General features: G+C 45.3%; 1 protein-coding gene across 11 annotated transcripts in view; it reads right to left on the bottom strand.

Moving 5' to 3' along the window:
- The window catches only part of KIF1A (kinesin family member 1A), a 117,951-nt gene that overhangs the window by 50,613 nt on the left and 46,604 nt on the right, over positions 1 to 20,734 (bottom strand). For 7 of the 11 annotated variants that reach the window (XM_063132384.1, XM_063132386.1, XM_063132387.1 and 4 more), the window contains 12 exons: positions 19,599 to 19,732; positions 17,730 to 17,809; positions 16,400 to 16,475; positions 9,233 to 9,312; positions 7,987 to 8,093; positions 6,902 to 6,985; positions 6,377 to 6,557; positions 5,611 to 5,683; positions 5,092 to 5,185; positions 3,242 to 3,390; positions 1,497 to 1,675; positions 448 to 585 (listed from right to left, as the gene is read on the bottom strand). In XM_063132384.1, the coding sequence (XP_062988454.1) occupies positions 448 to 585; positions 1,497 to 1,675; positions 3,242 to 3,390; positions 5,092 to 5,185; positions 5,611 to 5,683; positions 6,377 to 6,557; positions 6,902 to 6,985; positions 7,987 to 8,093; positions 9,233 to 9,312; positions 16,400 to 16,475; positions 17,730 to 17,809; positions 19,599 to 19,732 (1,375 nt within the window). Of the gene's footprint in view, positions 1 to 447; positions 586 to 1,496; positions 1,676 to 3,241; positions 3,391 to 5,091; positions 5,186 to 5,610; positions 5,684 to 6,376; positions 6,558 to 6,901; positions 6,986 to 7,986; positions 8,094 to 9,232; positions 9,313 to 16,399; positions 16,476 to 17,729; positions 17,810 to 19,598; positions 19,811 to 20,734 lie in introns of all 11 variants that reach the window. The other 4 variants (XM_063132379.1, XM_063132381.1, XM_063132382.1 and 1 more) reach the window with 1 other exon arrangement.

The following is a 20,734-nucleotide window of genomic DNA, read 5'->3' as shown; positions in this document are numbered from 1 at the left end:
AAGGTGGTCATCCTGTATCACGGAGAGGAGAGGCTATAAAAAAATTCTGTTGACCTTGCTGTAGGAAATTGGAGCCATCAGTTGTGGTGTTAAGAAGGGGAGCATACTCTGGAAACTGCATTTGGATGTCAGGCATAGCTTTGTGAAAGGGCTGTGTTGGATGTGTGTGTATGTATCTATGTGCAGCTCACATTAAAAAAAAACCTCCCCACACTGATATAAATGGAAGACTACCCACTCCAGTATATAAACCTGGAAGGCAGAGAAAGATCCCTCCAAAGAGTGAGATGCTATACAATTGTCTTGATGTATGATCAAATCTCCAGATGCTTGGCAATCCCTGCACCACTGTAGAAGGAGAGCTGGTACTGCACAACACCCACTTCCTTCCTTTGGATCTTTTTGGTTTGGCATGAAACGTCAACAAAGGCAGATCAAAGCTCTCACCTGCCAACCAGCCTGAACCAAGGGAAGCGGTCATAAAAGGGGTCTCCGCCTGTCACCACATTATCACAGTCTTCTATAACACTAGAGGGCACTTCAGCCGCCCGGTCATACATCTCCCGCATCAGGTCCAACCTCTGCCTGCAATGGTACAGAAAACAAATTTGTTCTCATAATGGTGGCTGAGTAATTCCCCACTGGCCTACTTGCACCCACACCACTGGCTTACCTGCATGCCCTTAGAAGCTGATGAAGAATCCTATTCTACTCACTAGACACACTAATACATGGGGGAAATTCTACATCCTTGTTAAGGCAAGTAATTTAAAGAAAGCCCCTCAAAAGCCCCAGGAGAGGAAGCCCTATTTGCACAGAGTTTATAGTAAGGACTTCTTTTTGCAGAATTTGGGCCTGTTTGCTCATGCACTAGAAGCTGTCATTCAACATGCTGAGAGTTGATGGATGCATTACTGCTCTGACATGTGCAGAATTCAGATTTCAGCCCATGTGATGAACTAGTCAACATGTAGATTGATCAGTGGCATGCCAGGCTCAACCTAGCTTTAGCATAACTAAAAAAGATCGTATGAGATCCCTGCATGGAATCAAATAGCAATGTGAGCCATTGTGGTCATCCTGGATTACAGAAACTACAAGGAAAAACATTTCCTTTGACTTTACGGTAGAGAATTCCTGCCATAAGTGGTAGTATTGGGAAGGAGTATACTTTGGACACCATGCACAGAAGACTGGTTGTGCTGGCTGATGTGTGCATGATGAAACAAACCTCCATTCCCAAATTCAACCCACTTTGCCCAATGGTGATGCACTGAAGTGGTCGTGTCAGCCAGCCCTGAAATAATCCAGTAAGGCAAGATAAACACATGCTTACAGGTAAATGCCCTTTAACTGTTGCACCGTTGGCCTATAAGAGGGCTAGCTATGATGCCAGATGATAACCCCATGCCCTGTGTCGCCTTTCTTCCAAAGCTCCCCTGCCTCTTGGTCAGCCAGACAGCTCTCTGTGGTGCAACTAAGGTGTTTCTGCATACCTGAGTTTCTCCAGAGTCCAGTAATGGGTTGCTCCATTCTTCTGGTCCTGCACCTCCACTGCCACAATGGTCCTTGGGAAAGGACGTTTCTCACGGTCTTTGGCAGCATCCGGAGGAAGCAGGTCCGGAGGAAGAGGTGAGTATAGGGTGTCTGTGAGAAGTACGAACTGAAACTGAACCTGGAAGTGAATGATCAGTGTTGCTGGTTAGCATTGCTTCATGCAAAGAGCACAGTACTTGAGGCAACCTATTCCATCCTATTGCATGTAAGGTATGTTACTAGGATCTTCACAAATACGAGACCCTGAAAATACACTCTTCCTTAGCTAGATTACTAGCAGTTGCATTCAGTAGCCCCACCATTTCATTATATGGGCCCTTTCTGAAATAAATAAATCTATCAATATTTCTCCAAAGACACTTTTAACAAATGCATCTGGGAGGGAAATCATATTTTCCTTACTGTAACTTCAAGACCCTATGTCCCTTCCCTCATTTATACTCATTTATATGCCAGTTTGACCCACCTAGTATTATGTTACTTCAGAACTTTTTGGGGTCAGTGGGATATTTGGATTTTGAGAGAATGTCATGGGTGTGCTTACAACATGGCTGCCATGGGAGGGGCTTGCCATTCATTAATGGATGCTATGGTGGTTATGGCCAGTCACAAAACACTCATTTCCCAGAAGGCAAACTGGCAAGACTAAAAGAAAGGTAACTTGCCCAAGAATCTAAGTATAAGACAGAGATTGGTTTGAACTCCAAATACAAAACTACTCTTTAACATCCTAATAAAAATGTGGCTGGTAGGCAGCACTTCACTTTGCAGAATGCCACTTAAAAATATCAGCCATTTCATAAGAACATGAGAATTCCCTGGCTAGCTAGCATTCTGTTTCCAGTCACAGTGAGGTAGATGCTTCTGGTTGCATAAGCATAACATAAAGGTGACGCTTTTTCCTGTTGTTTCTCCTGAGCATCAAATGTATTCTAGTTTTATACATACAATTTCTACTTAGCTAAGATAGCGAATGACCATTGATAGGCCTATCCTCCAAGAATTCACCTAATCCTTTTAAAAAGCCATGTGAGCTAGCAGTGATTGGTACACATTATGTGGTAGCAAGTGGCAGACGTTCGATATGTATTGTGTGAGGAAGCGCATCTTTTTGTTTGCCCTAAGCCTACTGCCAATGATGTTTATAGGCTGACCTACTATTATGAGTTGGGGAGCAAAAAATTTCCCATATCCCAGGGGTGCAGAACCTCTGGCCTGCCTGGGAGCCAAATCCAGCCCTGTGGGGGTCCCCAGATGCCCACACCTCCTCCCTGACACCACTCCCTTTTCCCTGACTGCCAATCATTTCCCAGCTTTTGCACATTTCCCCCCTCATTCTAAAAGATTAAAATGCCTCTCCTAAAGCTTAGTTACCAGCAGTAAGGGATTTAAGCTAAAATATGCTGATATTTTTGGTATTTTGGCCCCACACTATTTTGCCCTCAGCTCCACCCACCACTGGAATGTGGCCTACAAGGGCTTCTCTGATATTGAATTCAGCTGTCAGGCTCAAGGAAGTTCAATACCCCTGCTACACCCATTTCCTTCTTCACCACACACACACACACTGCTGGATCTCTCTTACACCTACAGGTTGGTTTGATCCATCCAGCAGCCTTTTTCATTCCAAGAAAAAAGTTTTAAAAACCCATAATCCTCAGTGGCCCTAAAAGAAACTGCTCACCTTCTTCTTCAGCTCCACACTGATGGCATTGGCCTCCTTCAAGAAAATGGCATTGCCCCACAGTTGGTCCCGGAGAGAAGTAAACTGGTACCATTTCCACTTCCTGAAGGCCCAGAGTGCCAGCTCAAACTCTCGCTCCGTCCACTGAACTGTTGAGATAAAAGACTCCACAAGATCACTCCCTTCAAAGAGCAACTTTTTGTCTGTGCTTCCTGATTATAGCTCATGCTATTCTCCTCCTTAAACAAATGCTCTTAACAACAGGATGTTAGAACAAAATTTGGTCCTGGGTCCAATGGCTTTCAGGCAAATATCTTGAATTCTTTTAATACCATGGACTTCATTAAGAGCATAAGAAATGCCCTGCTGGATCTGAACAAAGGCTGGTTTAGTCTAACGCGTATGCGAAGCTGCTTATTCTAAGCCTGCAAACAGGACTCTAGAAAAAATATGCTCCAAGGAGTGCTCTGAGTAACCCACTTTCCCCAACTAGCTAACCTCCCAACAGTCACCCTATGAAGGCTCCAAAGAAAGCAAGAATATATTATTACAATATGATAATATTGTATGCAAGAGCTTTGACTGATTATAGTCTTTTGTTCCTGCACCTGTCTAAGCCTGTAGTTGATATTTGATCTCCTGGCTCTGCTCTGACTTAACCTTGCTTCTGAATAATACTACTTAGCGTACCACTCACACTCCAGTGCTTATCCAAATATACATGCATACCTCATTGTATAACCACAATCATTCCATAATATGAATAACTAGCCTAACAAAAGCAGCCCATCAAGCAATGCAATATGTTTATTTTGTTCATATAGCTGATTTAGGTGCAGCAAGTCTGTAGCACAGTGCCACAGGATTCTTCCTGCTGAGCAATCCTTCCCCTCATAAATTGTGACATAAAACATATACATGCTTGATGCTTGAGGGGAGCTTCTTCTCCTCTTGGCGAAGTATACAGAAACAGAAGACTGCTTCTCACACAAGACCATAGGTTCCACATAGACCTATGGTCCGATTGGAGTCCACTAGGAGAAGAGCCTTCAGTGTGGTCGCCCCCTTCATATGGAACTCCCTGCTTCTGGTCAGGCGGGCACCAACTTTATATTCCTTCCAGCGCTTCCTGAAAATGTTGTTCCAGGAAGCCTTCAATGACCAGCTGCAGTTTTATTTGCACTTATAAAAATGTATTTTAAGGTGTTTTTATTCTGGTTTTATTCTTTTATTCTATTTGTTCACGACTCCGAAATTCTTGAATGGGGAGCAGTATATAAATATTGTAACAAATAAATAAATAAATAGTCACCTCACCACAAAATACAATATGCAATTCTTGGGTATCATTCAGTGCTCAGTCTGCTTTAAAATACTGCTTCCAAGCATTTTAAGAGCATCATCACATGGAGGAAAATTGCGTTTCCTACCGTCACTTCTCCGCACTTCCTCCTTCTTCCCAGACAGGAAAGAGGAAGTAAACAAAGACCATGTGGCCCATTCAGAGGCTGTTTTTATTGTGCCGCTTTTCCTGCACACAGCAGAAGATCGCAGCACATTCTGTTTTGTGTGTGTGTGTGTGTTTTTAAAAAAAGACGGATTAAAAGTGGTCTATTTTGCTATGGAATAATGAGCGGAAGGAGTGAGAGTAGCGCAGGAGGTGGATAATATCATCTAAAGGAGTAGGCACATCCATAAGTGGGCATAGCGAGTGCACGATAGAATGCTTGTCTGATGAACCTCTAAGTGTACAATTCACAATCACCATAGCTTGTATGTACTTTGTATTTGGGTATTTGTAGCAAAAAACAAATCACTGCAGGTAAAGTTGCCTTTTGCTGAGTTCTTACCTTCGTCCTCGGGTTCCTCCTCTTCCTCATTAGCCTCTGGGTAGTATCTTGAGTCCATCTGCTTCTGTAAAGCCTCCAATTTACTTTCATAATCCTAAAAGGACAGGCAGAGTCAGTGCCTTCTTTGGGCCTGCTGTATTTCCCTTCTATGTAAAGCTGAGAAATGATCCCATTCTTGTAGTCAACCAATCCTTCCCTTTCCTTAGCAGTCACCATTTTTGTTTAGCCAACTATAGAGTTTCATGAGACACAGCTATATATAACCAAAGAGAATGCTTCCAACCAAAGATGGAGACAATTATGTGGCATCTTTGACCTTTGACAAAGGTGATTTATGAAACTGTGTAAGAATTTGGCCTGCAGGGGATGCAATATCAACAAATCCTAGTTACTATTGCTCTTGCAAACTAGGTGCACAAGGTGTCTGGAAGGCTGACCCTGTTTTGAAAATAATGATCTCCACTGTCAACCACACTGTAGCCTGTCAAGTGTGCAAAAAGCAACCTATTTATTACTTACAAGTCTTTGCTGCTCCAGAAGGTAATTTGCCTCTTCCCTTTCCTTCCGGTATTGGTCCTCCAGTTCCTGAAGCCTACATAGAAATTGAAATGACAAAATGACAAGGCAGGATAAAATGACAAAGCAGTATGGATAGTATGGAGCAGTGCTTGGAAGGTTATCACACAGAGGAGGGCCAAGATCTCTTCTCAATTATCCCAGAGTACAGAACACGGAATAATGGGCTCAAGTTACATGAAGCCAGATTCCGGCTGGACATCAGGAAAAACTTCCTGACTTTTAGAGCAGTATGACAATGGAACCAATTACCTAGGGAGGTGGTGGACTCTCCCACACTAGAGGCATTCAAAATACAGCTGGACAGACACCTGCCAGGTATGCTTTAAGGTAGATTCCTGCATTGAGCAGGGGGTTGGACTCAATGGCCTTATAAGCCCCTTCCAGCTCAACTGTTCTATGATTCTATGATTTCCTATTCACTGCCACTTCGCCTTCTCCACATCCAACCTTCCTCTCAACATATACATGGACAAATGCAGCCATTCTCCATCTAGTCCACTCTTGTGTCTCCTGAGAAACAGTGGCTCTCAAAGAATCTCTGGTACAGGCCTTTCCCATCATCTGCTACCCAATCCTGTTAATTGGAGGTGGAAAGAATTAAGTCTGGGACTTTCTACATGTAAAGGACACACCCAACACTTTGCTGTGGGCCTCTGAATACTCCATCCCCGCTCCCGAGGTCTTCTGCACTCTTCCTTCCACTCACCTCTGTTCCATTTCCTGCTTCATGTCAATGCCTTGTTTCTCCAACAGTTCCCTCTGGGCAAAAGCCCAGTCTACCGGTTCAGCAGGGGTCTCTGCACAAGGGGTCCGCTCCCGCTCTTGCCGGGCCTGCTCAGGATGGTTAAATCGAAACACATGGCTCTTCCCCATGATTATGCGATTTCCTGGGGGGGGAGAGGGGGCATATTTAGTAGAGGGATGGAAATGGGATGGGATTCCGGTACCTGTTCGGTCCATTGCTAAGCAGATGTCATGATGATCCACTGCACAGGCACCAAAGATGGCCCACATACGTAGAAGCATACAAGTCACCTGACCCAAATGACTTGAGTGCAAACCATGCTCAACCACTGCTCTATCCAGGACAATGAAACCCTCTTGTCAAATAATGATTTCCATGAGTTTATCCCTGTGTGGCAGGCAGCTGAATCATTTGCAAGGCTCTTGTTAAAACTCCTGCCTCCTACAGCCCCATTGCCCAATCTTTTCTCCTGGAGAGTGAACCTACCTGATCTTAAGATGCTGGGTTCTGTTACTTTCTTGCCATTGACATAGGTGTCTGCCCCCTCACAAGGTTCCAGGGTCACCACTGCTGCGGAAAAGGCACAAGTGGAATTGGGAGAGGGTGGGGGATGAAATGGCATGTGAAAGATATTATCAGTGTACAAGGAACAATTGTCTCCCAAGTGTTAAAAATATTGGATGAACAGTCTACTTGCTCAACAGGGAACTGAGCTCTCTGTGTGGGGAGGCACGGTATTCTTATACATATAAGATTAAACCTTGATGGGCAGTAACATACATACAACAAGGTAATGCTTTTGTTCCAAATATCCGTTTTCATTCATTACGATTGCTTGGAAAGTCATTGCATCTTGGATTGTAAAGAACGAGTTTGATCCAAAAGCTCAAAGGGGTACATACATTCCATATGTATGGTGGGCACATCTGGAATGTTGTGAGTGTGTTGTAGGTGCTTTCACAAAATGGCTGCCATGGGGGGGGGGCATGGCTGGTCACAAAATACTCATTTTAGTAATGCTAGTTTAACCACATGGTCATGAGCTACCCAGTACAGGGTTGTATACAGCAAAGACACCCCCACCTATCACATACTGTTCAGCTTTCAACTCCACAAAGCATTAGTCACAAATATGTAATGTATAGGTCCACTTAGAGTGAATTCCCATGGTCCCTCAGAGCACTTCCCAGGGGCCACAGGATACTGCAGACCCCTCCCCCCCTCCAGGAGGTGGATAGAGAAGTCTGCTATGGAGATCGTTTCTTGACTAGAGTCAGAAAACTTTGGGCAAAATGGGAGTGTCAGGAGCAGGTCGAGGGAGGCTTTAGAAGGAACATTACACCAACATATGCAAATTAGCATATGTAATTTTTATGCAAATCTCTGTCAACTGTTGAACTTTTGCTGTTGTTGATGCATTTCCTCTTTCTGACAATGTGTAAATGGCCATCCTATTTGAAAGGCAGGTAGGCCCCGCTGGCAGGAATGGAGGGCCATGACTTAGAGAGACTCAGTTCTACTAACTAGATAGGGAAGGAGGCCTAACTGTCAGGCACTCCGTATGGGGATACCTTCACTGCCAGCCTTTGTGTCACTTCGGAATATGCAATGCTCTTCTTTGATGAAGTGCCCACTGAGGACAATGTCCTGCCTCCTCTCAGCATCTTCTCGACCAACCCTGTTGGGGAAAGAAGCAAAGTTATCCAGAGGTCAGATTTTCAAACCTGCAAAGCATTCTCAGTGTTCTTCTGAAACAGAGTCCCCTGAACCAAATGTAAGGAGAGCTGGAGAGTGGGGTGTTGCTGTAGGGAGCAGCCCAGCACACCCTTTCTTGCTTAGCTGAACTAGCTGCCAGTTTGCTTCTGCCATAATTCAGGTGCTGGTTATTCTGTAGAAAGCCCTGATAGGTTGAGCCCATCCTGTCTTAGTGAACACCTCCCATATGAGCTTCCCTGTCCACTGTGATCAATGGATCAGCAGATGAGGCTGTTTGGGATCTCACTAATGTTCCATATGTATAAGTCTAGGAAGCAGGGCCTTTTTTGTGGTAGTGCCACAGCTTTAGAAATTATTCCAGGGAAGTCCAGCAGACCACAACGCAGGCCCCAGTCCCAATCCAGTTGCACATAGAAAACGATACTGAAGCACAAGTAGTTCTGCAAAATCTTTGAGTGTTGCAGCTTTCTGGCTTCTCAATAGCTTGTAGATTTCAGACCACTTGTCTTCTGTTATATATTTATACTACTGTTTTTGCTCTTCACTTCCAGTTATACAAGCACAGATTTCAGGAGTTAATAAGTATGTTCTATAGTTCTTTTAGTATGTTTCAATATATTTTACAATAAACTACCTTGAACAATATTTTTAGATGGAAAAGGCAGTATAGATTTTAAAATAAATAAATAAGCAAGCAAGCAAACAAACAAACGCATGCTGGGAGAGATTCGCCAACTTAACAGTCTTTCCGAATTTAAGAAAGCTATAAAGACTGATCTCTTCCGGCAGGCCTACCCAGTCGAATTTTAAGATGTCTGTCTGTTATTTTAATAATGTATTAGTTTTATATTAGTTTTCAATCAGTTTTATGTATTTTTGTATTCAGTGTTGTTTCCCGCCTTGATCCAGAGGGAGAGGCAGGTAAGAATTATTATTATTATTATTATTATTATTATTATTATTATTATTTCAGGTAGTTTTCAGGAAGTCATGCCAACCCTACAGGGAGGCATTTGAATGCAAATAGCTAGTGTAAACCATACCAACGCCAATCCTCTGAGTTCGTCCTGACAAAGTTACTATTGTTACCATCTTACTTACCTGGTTATTCCATCTTTAATGTAGTAGAGAAGGCACTCAGACATCAACGGGTCCTCATTTAGGTTGACTAGATGTGGTGTCTGAGGGAGACAAAAGGGGGGAAAGCAGCTAAGGGTGCAATCCTATGCCTATTTGGATAGAGCAAAGTCCTACAACTCCAAGCGTTCCCCAGCCGGCACTTCTTCTCTTCCCAGGCAAGGCTATGCCCTTCTGACCACTCTGCCCTCTTTGAGAGTAACCTGACTGTGCCATAGCACTGGATCTACTGCCTGTTTTATCAGAACATTTGGATAGCTTTGGACCTGCGATAACCAGTTATTTAGGCTGCCATCCTATGTACCCTTATCTGAAAGTAAGTCTCACCGAACCATATGGGGCTTATTACCAAGTAAACATGCATAGAGTTGCACTGCACAAGCCTAATCCTGTCCCTGTTTACCCAGAAATAATCCCCCTTGTGTTTGGTGGGATTAATCTGAGCTACGGATCTGCAAGATTGTAACCTGTATTGTTTGTTCTGGTTTTAAATTGGTTTTGAAATTGTGTTTTATTTTTTAAATTGCAAACTTACATGGCCCCTTTTGCTATAACATGATGGCTGTGCTACTGACCATGACGGGCTGGTTAAAGTCCAGCAACAAAACAGCTTCAAGGAAATATTTCTGGTGAAAAGTGCCCAGCAAGCTAACACCCAAGGGCTATGTCGCTGCTACCTTGGCTGTAAAATTCCTTAGGGAGGAGGGGGCCCTATGCAAGGAATTCCTGTATTCATTCCACGTTTTAGAGCATTTCTACATGAGCAATTTATTGGATGCTCATGATTCGCTGCTCACAGAAGTTTGTGAGTCCTTTAGATGATGTTGTCAACCTCTAGGACATCTGATACGCTTCCCCACCTTATCCTGCTTTCAAAAAGCACAGAGACAATTAGCTATGTTTTTAAAAGCGCAAAATTGGCCCTGTGTAAAGTTGCAGTTGTGCTATAATTCCACCACTAGGTGATGCTGTTTTGTGAAGGTGAATGGAGCATGCAGAAAGAGGAAGTATTCAATTCAAACCACATGTCTGCCCATGTAATTGAGCTGATTGTATTCCCAGAAAAAAAGTGGAAGCAAAAAGCCCCGGTAAGGCAGCAGGATTTTTTTTTTTTAATGTAGAGAAGCTCTGACATGTGGATACTCTTAACTGGGAGCACCAAAAGCAGAAATGACTCTCTTGACCAATAAGGGGCAAGATGTGAGCTGGCACAATGGAAGAGCACATGCTTTGCATACAGAAGGTCCCAAGTTTGATCCCTGGCTTCTCCACATAGGGCTCGGAGAGAATCCTGCCTGAAACTCTGGAGAGCTGCTGCCAGTTAATGTCAACAATATTGGGCTAGGTGGACCAATGGTTTGACTCAGTATAAGGCAGCTTCCTGTGTTCCTATGTGTGTCATAGTGTGATTCAAACACAAGAAAATGTCTCGTGATACCTTAAAGATCAACCAATTTATTATAACTTCAGTTTTGTGGACTGGAGTCCACTTCCTTGTAGTTCAGTGGTTTATGGAACCAGCCTGGAACATGGAATGACCCTATGATCTTAGGATGTCTCTATGTCTCAATCCATCTCCAAAATGGAAATAACACAGTGGAGGTTGGTTGCTCCAATTTCAGGGGGCTGTGAATCCATTCTGGGTTTCAGCCAGAACTCTAAAGGAGTTATGTAAGGCACTGAACCTATTTTGGGGATCTGGTTCAGCACCTTGGATAGCTCCTTTAGAGTTCTGGCTGGTTCAAATTGAAACCTGGAGTGGATTCACAGCTCCACCAAATTCAGAGCCACCAGCCTCCACTGAAATAACGATGACCTATGCTATATTTTGCACTTAATACAAATTCGGATACAAATTATAAATCCATGTATGCTACTGAATCAAATTCTCTTGAGGAAACATCATGCACACAAAGACCTTTATATGAGGCTTCAGTGAATAAGCATTGTCTAATTGCAAAGATCTCATACTGCCCTAGGAGTGATCCTTAGTTCTGGAGTTCAACACATCAGTACGATGCTAGAGGAAATGGATAAAGAACTCTACAGTCATTACCATGGTTGAATCTCTTTCAGAAAAGTTATTAGCATTGCAACTATCCTATCAATTGGAACACCATGCAAAGAGGATCGGAGACCATTTACACAGGCGAGCGCTGGTAATTCACACTTACCAAATAAGCACCCTTCCGTGAAAATGAGCCTGGTGGGGCTTCCGGATTTGGGTCAGTGGGACTGTAGAATCCCTGCCCTTCTCTTACATGATACAGAAAGGCTACTCAGCAAACCTGCATTCCCAGCTGACGTACTGTGTCTCTGTGCTGTGGGGTACCCAGCACATGGAGTCAGGGGCTGGCGTTGTCAGGCAGCTCCCAAGGTGCCTGCCCCCTAGCTTGCCAGTACTGCGGAGGAAAAGCAGCTGCCCTCTCTCTTTAGGTTGGCGGAAAGAAGTTGACCTCTTCCAGTGCTCATCCCCCCCTTGCAACACTCTTCTGTCTGTGACTGTGGCTCCTCTTCCTGCCTATTCACCACACAAAGAAGGTGAGCAGGCCACAGTAGCTGCTGCAGCTCCCCTTCCCCTTCTGCCAATCACTCACCTGCTCAGCCAGGTGGACAATCAAGGGGGTGATGGTAGCTTGGAGCAACAGCCGCAGCTCCCTTGCCTACCATTTGTTGGGCAGTGGGGGCTTCTGCCCGCTCTACTCGCTGGTCCATTGCAAAGATCAGTAAGGTTGGTGGATACTAGAGAAAAGGTCTTCTTAGTAGTGGCCCCTACCATAGGGGATTCCCTCTTGAGAGATCAGGGAGGGAACTTGTGTGCCTCCAGATGTTTTGGCCTACACTTCCCATGATCCCTCACCCTTGCTATGTTGGCTAGGGATGATGTGAGTTGTAGGCTAAAACAGCTGGAGGGCCACAAGTTGCCCACCCCGATGGGAAAATATACAGCCGACTACATCTGTGGCTGCTTTCAAAAAGGTTCTGAAAAACATGTTTGTTCTATCTGACATTTAATTGAAAAGGTTTCATGGTATTTGCTGCCCTTGGATATTTGACATGGCATTTTATTTTATCTGGCTTATTTTAAAATAGTTTAAATTAATAGTGCTTTTATAATTTGATTCATATTAAACTTTTTATATTGCCAGGCACATTGGGAAGGCCATAATCTTGAAAGGAGGCTAATAAATCTATTAAGTAAGTAAACAGAAATAGTCATCTTTGGTGCTTGTTCGCTCACCCACTCCGGTGGGTGGGAGGGCCAGGAATCTGCTGCCCCTCAGAAGCGAGCAGGAACCGCTGCTCCTTCTGATGCTGCCAGGAGGGCAAGCAAGCAAGCGTGAGCGGCAGGAGCAGCTGCTGCCACCAGCATCAGCCATCAACATGATGGGTGAGGAGGAGAGGGCGCCACAGCCCATGGAGGCTGCTGGAGAGCATCTTGCCTTCATGGAAAGGCCCTGCTCAGTGGGTAGAGCTCACGCTTTCCATGTAGAAGGTCCCAGGTTCAATCGCTGGCATCTCCAGGTAGGGCTAGAAAAGTCTCCAACAAGAAAACCTGGAGAGCTGCTGCCAGTCAGTGTGGACAACACTGAGCTAGATGGACCAATGGTATAAGGCAGCTTCCTGAGTCCACACACTCCTCCAAAACTGGAGCTGGCCCTGGAACTCAGAATTTATGGACCATCAGAGACTTCATTAGGTGCTTAAATAAGAACAGAGTACAAGTTCTGGTCTTGGGTTTTAAAATCTCTCTCTCTCTCTCTCTCTCTCTCTCTCTGTGTGTGTGTGTGTGTGTGTGTGTGTGTGTGTGTAATTTCTCGGTCAATGGTATTTATTTCATTTTTAATTTCAAAATATTCGTTTTATTATTTTTATTTAGAGAATGATCTACTGCATTTCAACAGCTCTTCTCAAAGCGGGGAAATTATCATCTGGACTGAGAGGCTGTAACGACGTACTCTGAAGACTAATCCATCAGTCAGAAGCAAGGCAGTGAATGGATTAAAATCAATTGATTGACAGCCCTGCTTATCACTGTGAGCACTGACAGGAGCAGGCGCCCAGCAGCAACTGCCGTGGCTGAGCTCGGCCGTCCTGCCTCTGAGCAATCAGCACCTCAGGCCTCCCTGCGGAGAGGAGAAAGTCTGACGCAGAACCCCCTTCGTGACTGAGTGCTGGACCGAGAGGGACCACGCAATTTACTTTGCTTGTGACATCGGGCAGAAGGCACAGAGCCATACGGCTGAATAAGCAAGCCCATTACATCACCCTTTGGAAGGACCTGGATTATGTAATTCAAAGAAGGCAGGCTGAACGGTGCAGTGTCCTCCCTCTACCTGTATTAGTTGCTGTAAAAGAGCTCGTAAGTCAGCTCTTCAAGCCACCCCAGACAGAATGCAGAAAGTTTCCTATGCCTAAGACAGCGTAAGGATGGTTTTCAAAAGAATCACACAGATCACTCCAAATACAACCCCTCCAGACCAACCTTCTTGGGGGAATACACCCCTACACACTCCAGAAAAACCATCCTGAGTGGCTATGTGGCAAAACGGGGGGGGGGGGAGAGAACAGCTCAAATGCATAATAATCATTACCACAATCTTAGTGAACTTATAAAGCTACTTAAGGAAGTAACATGTGTTGAATTTTTAGAGGGGTTCATGTGTTGGATCTCCCCTCCCCACTTTTCTGAACGATTTCATGCAATTAAATCAGTTGCAGACCATTAGGTTAATGGATTGGACCAACACACTCCCCTAGCGTGCCCAACTACATTGTCCAGTAGAAGAAGAACTACCAAATAGTTCTGTCCTTATATTCTTACATTGCATTGAGGAAATGCACATAGCATATGTCCATTGGCTTTAAAATATCAAAGACTAAAGAGAGAACATACATTCGTAGAGCTCTTGGTTATCTGGCAACTAGACTATTTGGGGATGAGATACATTCATGGAGGTTCAGTCTATTTATTATTCCTATTATTATTGCATTTATATCCCGCCTTTTTTCTTCCAAGGAACCCAAGGCGGAATACATAATCATCATCCTCTCCATTTTATCCTCACAACAACAACCCTGTGAGGTAGGTTGGGCTGAGAGTCTGTGACTGGCCCAGAGGACCTTCTCTTCTGCTGCTCCCAGACTGTGGAATAGCCTCCTGGAGGAGACTTGTCAGCTTGACAGTCTTTTAGCATTCAAGAAAGCTATCAAGACCGATCTCTTCCGGCAGACCTATCCAGTAGAATTTTAGGATATTTTTAGTATGTTTTTAGGATGCTTTTAGGATGTTTTTAAACAGTATATACCATGTTTTTAATCAGTATTTTATGCTTGTTTTTGTTCCCCATCTTGATCCAATCAGAGAGGCGGGTAAGAAATATATTATTATTATTATTATTATTATTATTATTATTATTATTATTATTATTATTATGTCTCCCAGTGGGTGTCTATGGCCAAGTGGGGACTAGAACCCGGATCTCCCGCCTCCTAGTCCAACACTTTAGCCACTACACCACACTGGCTCAATGGCCATTAACTGTGAAGGCTAAATGAAACCTCCACGTTGAGAGGCAATATGCCCAGTGTTCTAGGGGCGCCAGGGTTCGCAGGATGCTGAGACCTTTCGATTAGCAGGGATGATGTCATCTGCCCCCCACCCCGACTTCTCTGTTCTCTCTGAGCTGCAATCCTCACAGTACCGCGGGGCGGTGGGGGATGATTATCAATTGCTTGGGACCTACAATGGGAGAGGGTTATTGTCCTCATGTGGGCTTCCCAGAGGTATCCGGTTGGCTACTACGAGAAACAAAAAAGTTGTTCTTATGTTCTAATGAATAAGAGAATATTGATGATGATGCTTAAAAAAAAAAGACTCTACCAGGAGGACCGAAGTTATACTGTTTCTTTCAAGCAGCTCAGTGAAAATGGCACTCAGTTGTATAACAGTAATGCAATAATGCGCTACTGCTGGGTGAGTGCAAACTATACAACAATAGAACACCCAGAACTACTTCCAGTAGTAAACCAGCAATAAAATATCAACACAGTGTCATTGCAAGTCTGGAACTCATTCATTCAAATGGTAACCAGAAATTCTCCACATCAACAGACTAACAGTGGAAACAATTTTTAAATTAAGGACTTAAGAAGAGCCCTGCTGGATCAAGCCAAGGCTCCATCTAGTCCAGCACTTTCTTCACACAGTGGCCAACCAGCTGTTGATCAGCAACCCACGAGCAGGACATGGGTACAACAACACCCTACCGCCCATGTTCCGGTGTATATTGGCTTACTGCCTCAGATGCTGGAGGTAGCACATAGCCATCAGGACTAGTAGCCTATGATAGTCTTCTCCTCCAGGAATTTATCCAATCCAGGGGGGTGTCTTTACGATGATGCATCGGCACCATGATCCCCAAACCCCCACACACACTTGTGCTCCTGTGGGGTTGTCCCCACAGCTAGGAGCTAGCGCAGGGTTAGCAAGGAGCTGCTGCTGCCCCATGCACTGCCACTCCATGCTCTGCTGCATTGCCGCGTGAGGGCTGCTGTGCACTTCCGCATCCCCATACCCCCCCCCATTTCCCCCCACCTGGGGCTTTCTTTCTTTCTCCTGATGATGCCAGGCAGAGACGTTTCTTTCTCCCAACGCTGCTGGAGGAAATGCACAGAGACATTTCAGCAGCCATGTGGTTTGCTGGCCCACCCCCTCCCCCATATCCGGGCCAATGGCGACCAATCAGGGGTCGCCATGCCTCCACTGCAACTTTGGAGCAAGGCGACAGATGCAGATGCATTGTCGCCATCTAGCTCCACAGAAAAAAGTTGGAGCTTCAGGGGAAAGCCCTGGGACGGCTCCACAATGGCTCCTGCATCATATAAATGACACAGCACCACTCCAGAGCCACCCTGGGGCTTCCCCCCCCTTTTAAAGCCACATCCTATGATAGTGAATCCCATAGTTTGCTGTGTGAACTACTTCCTGAATTATCTGTCCTGAATCTCCCACCAACGAGCTTCATGAGATGACCCTGGGGAGAGGGAGAAAAATGTCTTCCTATCTAAATTGATACACGCCGCACAGTTGGAGCACTGAGCACTGTGGAGGCAGAAAAAGAATCCTACCTTTTTAGGAGAGAACACCCCCAGGGTACCACCATCTTCTCTCATAGCCACACCCATTTCTGCCAGCAAAGCTTCCCTGGAAAATATCAAAAGAAAGAACGGAAACTCTGCAAACTCTGCTGAAAACTTGGCTTCATGGTAAGAGATGCAGAGGTACTCAGAAAAGGGAAGCCTCCGACTGTTTGAACACAATCAATGGAAACACATGTACATCATTAAAATGCTGGGAAAGAATGGAAAGGGGTGAGTGTGATAGAGGCAAAGATTAGTCTTGACAGCAGCTTCAAACACAGAAAGAGCCAAAGTTATGTGCAGCAAAGTAAGAGATGAACACTCTTGCTTTGTTTTCCTGCTGAACATGTTGGGGGTGGGGAGTGGAGAAGAGGCATTCTAACAATGGACATAACATTTTTGAACCATATCAGGAAAAGTACAGTATTAAGTGGCTCTTATCGGCACAACAATTCCCATCCTCTTGGACCCTCTAGTTGTCCCAAATGGCTAAAACAACCTCCATGGGGAGACTGTTCTGCACGATGACATTATCATGCAATAGATCTTTGGTCACCACCACTTTGTGGACGTTCCCTGCCACTGACACCAGCAAAGCCTGGCAATGGAATGGACATCCTTCGTGAGATGATGTTGAACCACATGTGAAAACACTCTACTGGCTGAAGACTGTTTCCTGTAGCTTTTGCATAAGGCATGTCTAGGGGTGGGCTAACTCACCTACACCCACCTTGGCAGGCGCTCACCCTGTTGCTGCCACTGTCCTCCCCCACTCACCAGGCCTCACAAGCCTCTTCTGATGCTCAGCTTGGCCCAGCAAGGGCTCGGGAGCTACCCGCCTTCACACCGAAATGGCGTACTTGCCCCCCCTGCATAAATGGCAGTCATAAAGGCCCCATTTACGCAAGGGTAAAAGCACAAATTCCACCTTTACCCTGGTGTAAATGGGACCTTTACGACTGAGGAAATTGCACAATTCCCCCCCCCCCCCCGCTGTGTGCAATTTCGCTGTGAGGGTGAGTGGCTGCCAAGTGCTCTAGGGGCCTTGTGGACACTTGAGCTGGGACCGTGCTCACGCGAGGAGCACTCAACTGGGTCCAGGGAGGCCAATGGGGCGGGGGGTCTGCCATGCTGCCAGACCCCATCAGGTGCTCGCAACATTCCTAGGCATGTTATGTGCAGAGCAACTCTAAGAGTAATCAGTCTCTGGGAAAAGAATGAAGATGTTGTAGTGAAATAACACATTGAACCACTTGGGACTCAGATGCAGGTTTTTTATTATGTATATACCAGGTGAGATTCACAACTCATTTCCTACCTCTCCATACGAATTGCTTCTGTTCTGCGCAACTTTTCTTCCCACGTTTCATTCAGCTCGGCGATGATCTTCTCTGTTTCCTGAAGAAGACAAGTTAAATGTCAGTATTTCACAACTGCCTCCTGATTAGACTAGATGATGAATCATGTAGAGCTCACCACCACTTCTCTAGGACAGGGGTGGGCAACACATGCCCCATGGCTGCATGCGGCTTTCCTGGTAGCTTTTGCACCCCCTGCTTGGTTCAGCCACCACTGATGCCATGGAGACCACCCCTGCACCACTGAAATACCAGAAATACTGCTTGGAAACAAGGCACGTTCTCCCCAGCAGAACTGTGGCTTCTGCAGAGAAACAGAGCCTGCGAGGATCACATACTCTGATTCTCTGCAGAATCATGCTTTCCCCAGCCCCCAAGTTGCAGTTTGACAGGTTGGGAGGAGCACAATTGGGATTTCACCATGCAGCCATATGTGGTGAGGGAGGAGGGGTGCGCCCCCTAGGGGGCTCTGGGGGGCACACAATGTGGCCTCCCAACTCTACAAAGTTACCCAAATGTGGTAACAGTCGGAACAATCTTATTGTCACTCCTAGCACTTGCATAATACACAAATGTCAAGCACAGGTTTGCCTTTGGAGGATGCCAGTTGCGCAGCAAAATGCAGGGATGTTAGCAGGTGGCTTCAGAACGGTGCCGAGCCAAAATCCCACCTACCCTTTCCTAACCTCTTTGTTTCCCTTCGGAAGAGGCAATCATTTTTCTGCCTCTTTCACAGGGATGTTTATTTATTTATTCATTCATTTCAAGGTGTGCCAGAGGAATTGCACATTTTCCGAAGGCCCCAGAAAATGAGATTGGCCGAGTGCTCGGCTGGGCTGGCTCCCAGAACAGGGCTCAGCATTCACCATATCCCCTACCTAGAGGACTTAACTAGGTCTTCCTCCCTTGGGGCTTTCTACTTCAGCTGCTTGCTGAGCGCTTGAAAGCTAAGTGCAGCATTTTTGGTTTAGTTTTGTTGTTGTCAAAAGTTCCATTAACAACAACAACAAGATGAAGATGAACAACAACAACAATGGCAGCAACAAATCCTCACTCATCTTTCAGGCACTCAGCAGGGCAGCAGCACTGGAAAGCCCTAAGAGAGAAAGTCCTGGTTATGTCATCTAGGGGGCTTTTCAGAAAGCACAAGCAAGCTAGAGAGGCTGCAAAGATAGAATGGGATGGAAAATGGTAAAATAAGGACCAGTCACACCACTAGCAGCAGCAGCAGCTACCTCCTTATAGAAAGGTAAGCACTAAAGCCCTGCAAATCGAGAAATTTCTCCAAAATTTCTCTAAAATTCTCAACCTTTTCCACAATTTCCAGGTGCAATTTCTTTTGGTCCATTCCCCAAATGAATGGTTGAAAATAAATAGATCGAAAAATTCAGCATAGTGCTACTTCAGATTCTTTCTTGTCAGGATTATAATAGTTAAAGGCACCAGTTGCTGAGGATCATGGGCGGGAGGGTGCTGTTGCACCTTGTCCTGTTTGTGGGTTCCTGGTCAACAGCTGGTTGGCCACTGTGTGAACGGAGTGCTGGACTAGATGGACCCTAGATGTTCTGATGTTCTTATCGGGGACTATTAATATGTGTTTGTGCTGTGGTTTCTTCCCACCGAGTTTCTTCCCATATCCAGTGGAGGTTGTTGGCTCCGTTGTCACCACTCTGGGTTTCAGCCAGAACCCTAAAGGGGCTATCCAAGGTGTGAAGTGAGTTCTGACTGAAACCCAGAGTGGATGTACCATCCCACTGGCATCAGAGCCGACAGCCTCCACTGTCCATATCTCTGCCGTATAACATGGGATCCACGATGCTGGTTCTTACCTTCAGTCTCTCAATGGCTTCTTCACTACCTGGAACAAACATGATGCGTTCGTGGAGACTGGAGACAGAAGCTGCACGGCTGGACAAGGCTGACAGTGAGGAGGACGGGCTCATTCCTACCAAGGCATTGGTCACTGTGGAGAGATTGTCATGGCGTTGACTCATATCTGCCACTCTACGATTATCATTATTGTTCTCAAAGTCGGACATGTCTATGGGGTTCAGGAGGGGAGAAAGAAGAGGGGAAAACACAAGACAGGAAGAAGGAAGGAAAAGATAGAGAAAAGAATTGCAGTTGGGAAATAGCAACATGATGCAATGAGGAGAAAGGTAGAAATTCAACAGAGAGATACGCAGACAGTAATGCAGCTATAGATGCCAGGGCAGGATCCCTACATGAGCTGGAGCATTCACTCTACGCACTGTACAGCTTCTCTTGAGCACTGATACAACAGTGCCTTGGAGGGAACGGACAGCATAGTGAAGATCGAGGCTAGGCAATCACTGTGCCCCCCTCCATTTTAGGCAAGGGACAGAGAAGTTACCAGAGACCCATGTCCATTAAGGCCATGCAGAAGGCAAGGAGGTTTCAGGGGTTAGCACCATTCATTCACAGGGCTGGGTATTCAGAAGCTGAGAATGTCTTTACATTTTGGATCCACCCTAGGAACTACATTGATGGATGAAGAATAGATCCCTAAAATAACCAAACAAATAAGATACTGGGGTCTAAGACAATTGTGAATATGGTTATGACGTTTTGCTTCCACTGCTACCGTTATTGTTCATTTCCATATCTGGGCAAGTGTCTTGAAAATGCCCAATTCAGAAATTAATGACAAATGAGGATGCTGAATCAGCTAGAAGTGGCCATCCTGCTTTTGCTAATTGAGTGTCAAGAATAGGGAGCAGGGATCTGGGGGGAAACAGGAGACTGACTTGCAACCAAATAATCACAAGAACCTCCAGTGAGAAGGAAAGGGGCCGTCCAAATTAGGAAAATGTTCCTCTGCCTGAAGATACTGTGTGCATATTCCAGGGTCAGGCAGGCTGTGAATCCATACAACTGAAGACCAACTAGGTCATGATGAACAGAACATGCCGGTCCCCTGTAACAAGTTATGAATCTATTACTT

Source organism: Elgaria multicarinata, chromosome 8 (assembly GCF_023053635.1).
Source record: "Elgaria multicarinata webbii isolate HBS135686 ecotype San Diego chromosome 8, rElgMul1.1.pri, whole genome shotgun sequence".
In the NCBI taxonomy this organism is placed as follows: Eukaryota; Metazoa; Chordata; class Lepidosauria; order Squamata; family Anguidae; genus Elgaria; species Elgaria multicarinata.
The sequence above is the reverse complement of the archived record's forward strand: the minus strand, read 5'-3'. Positions and strand labels throughout refer to the sequence as shown.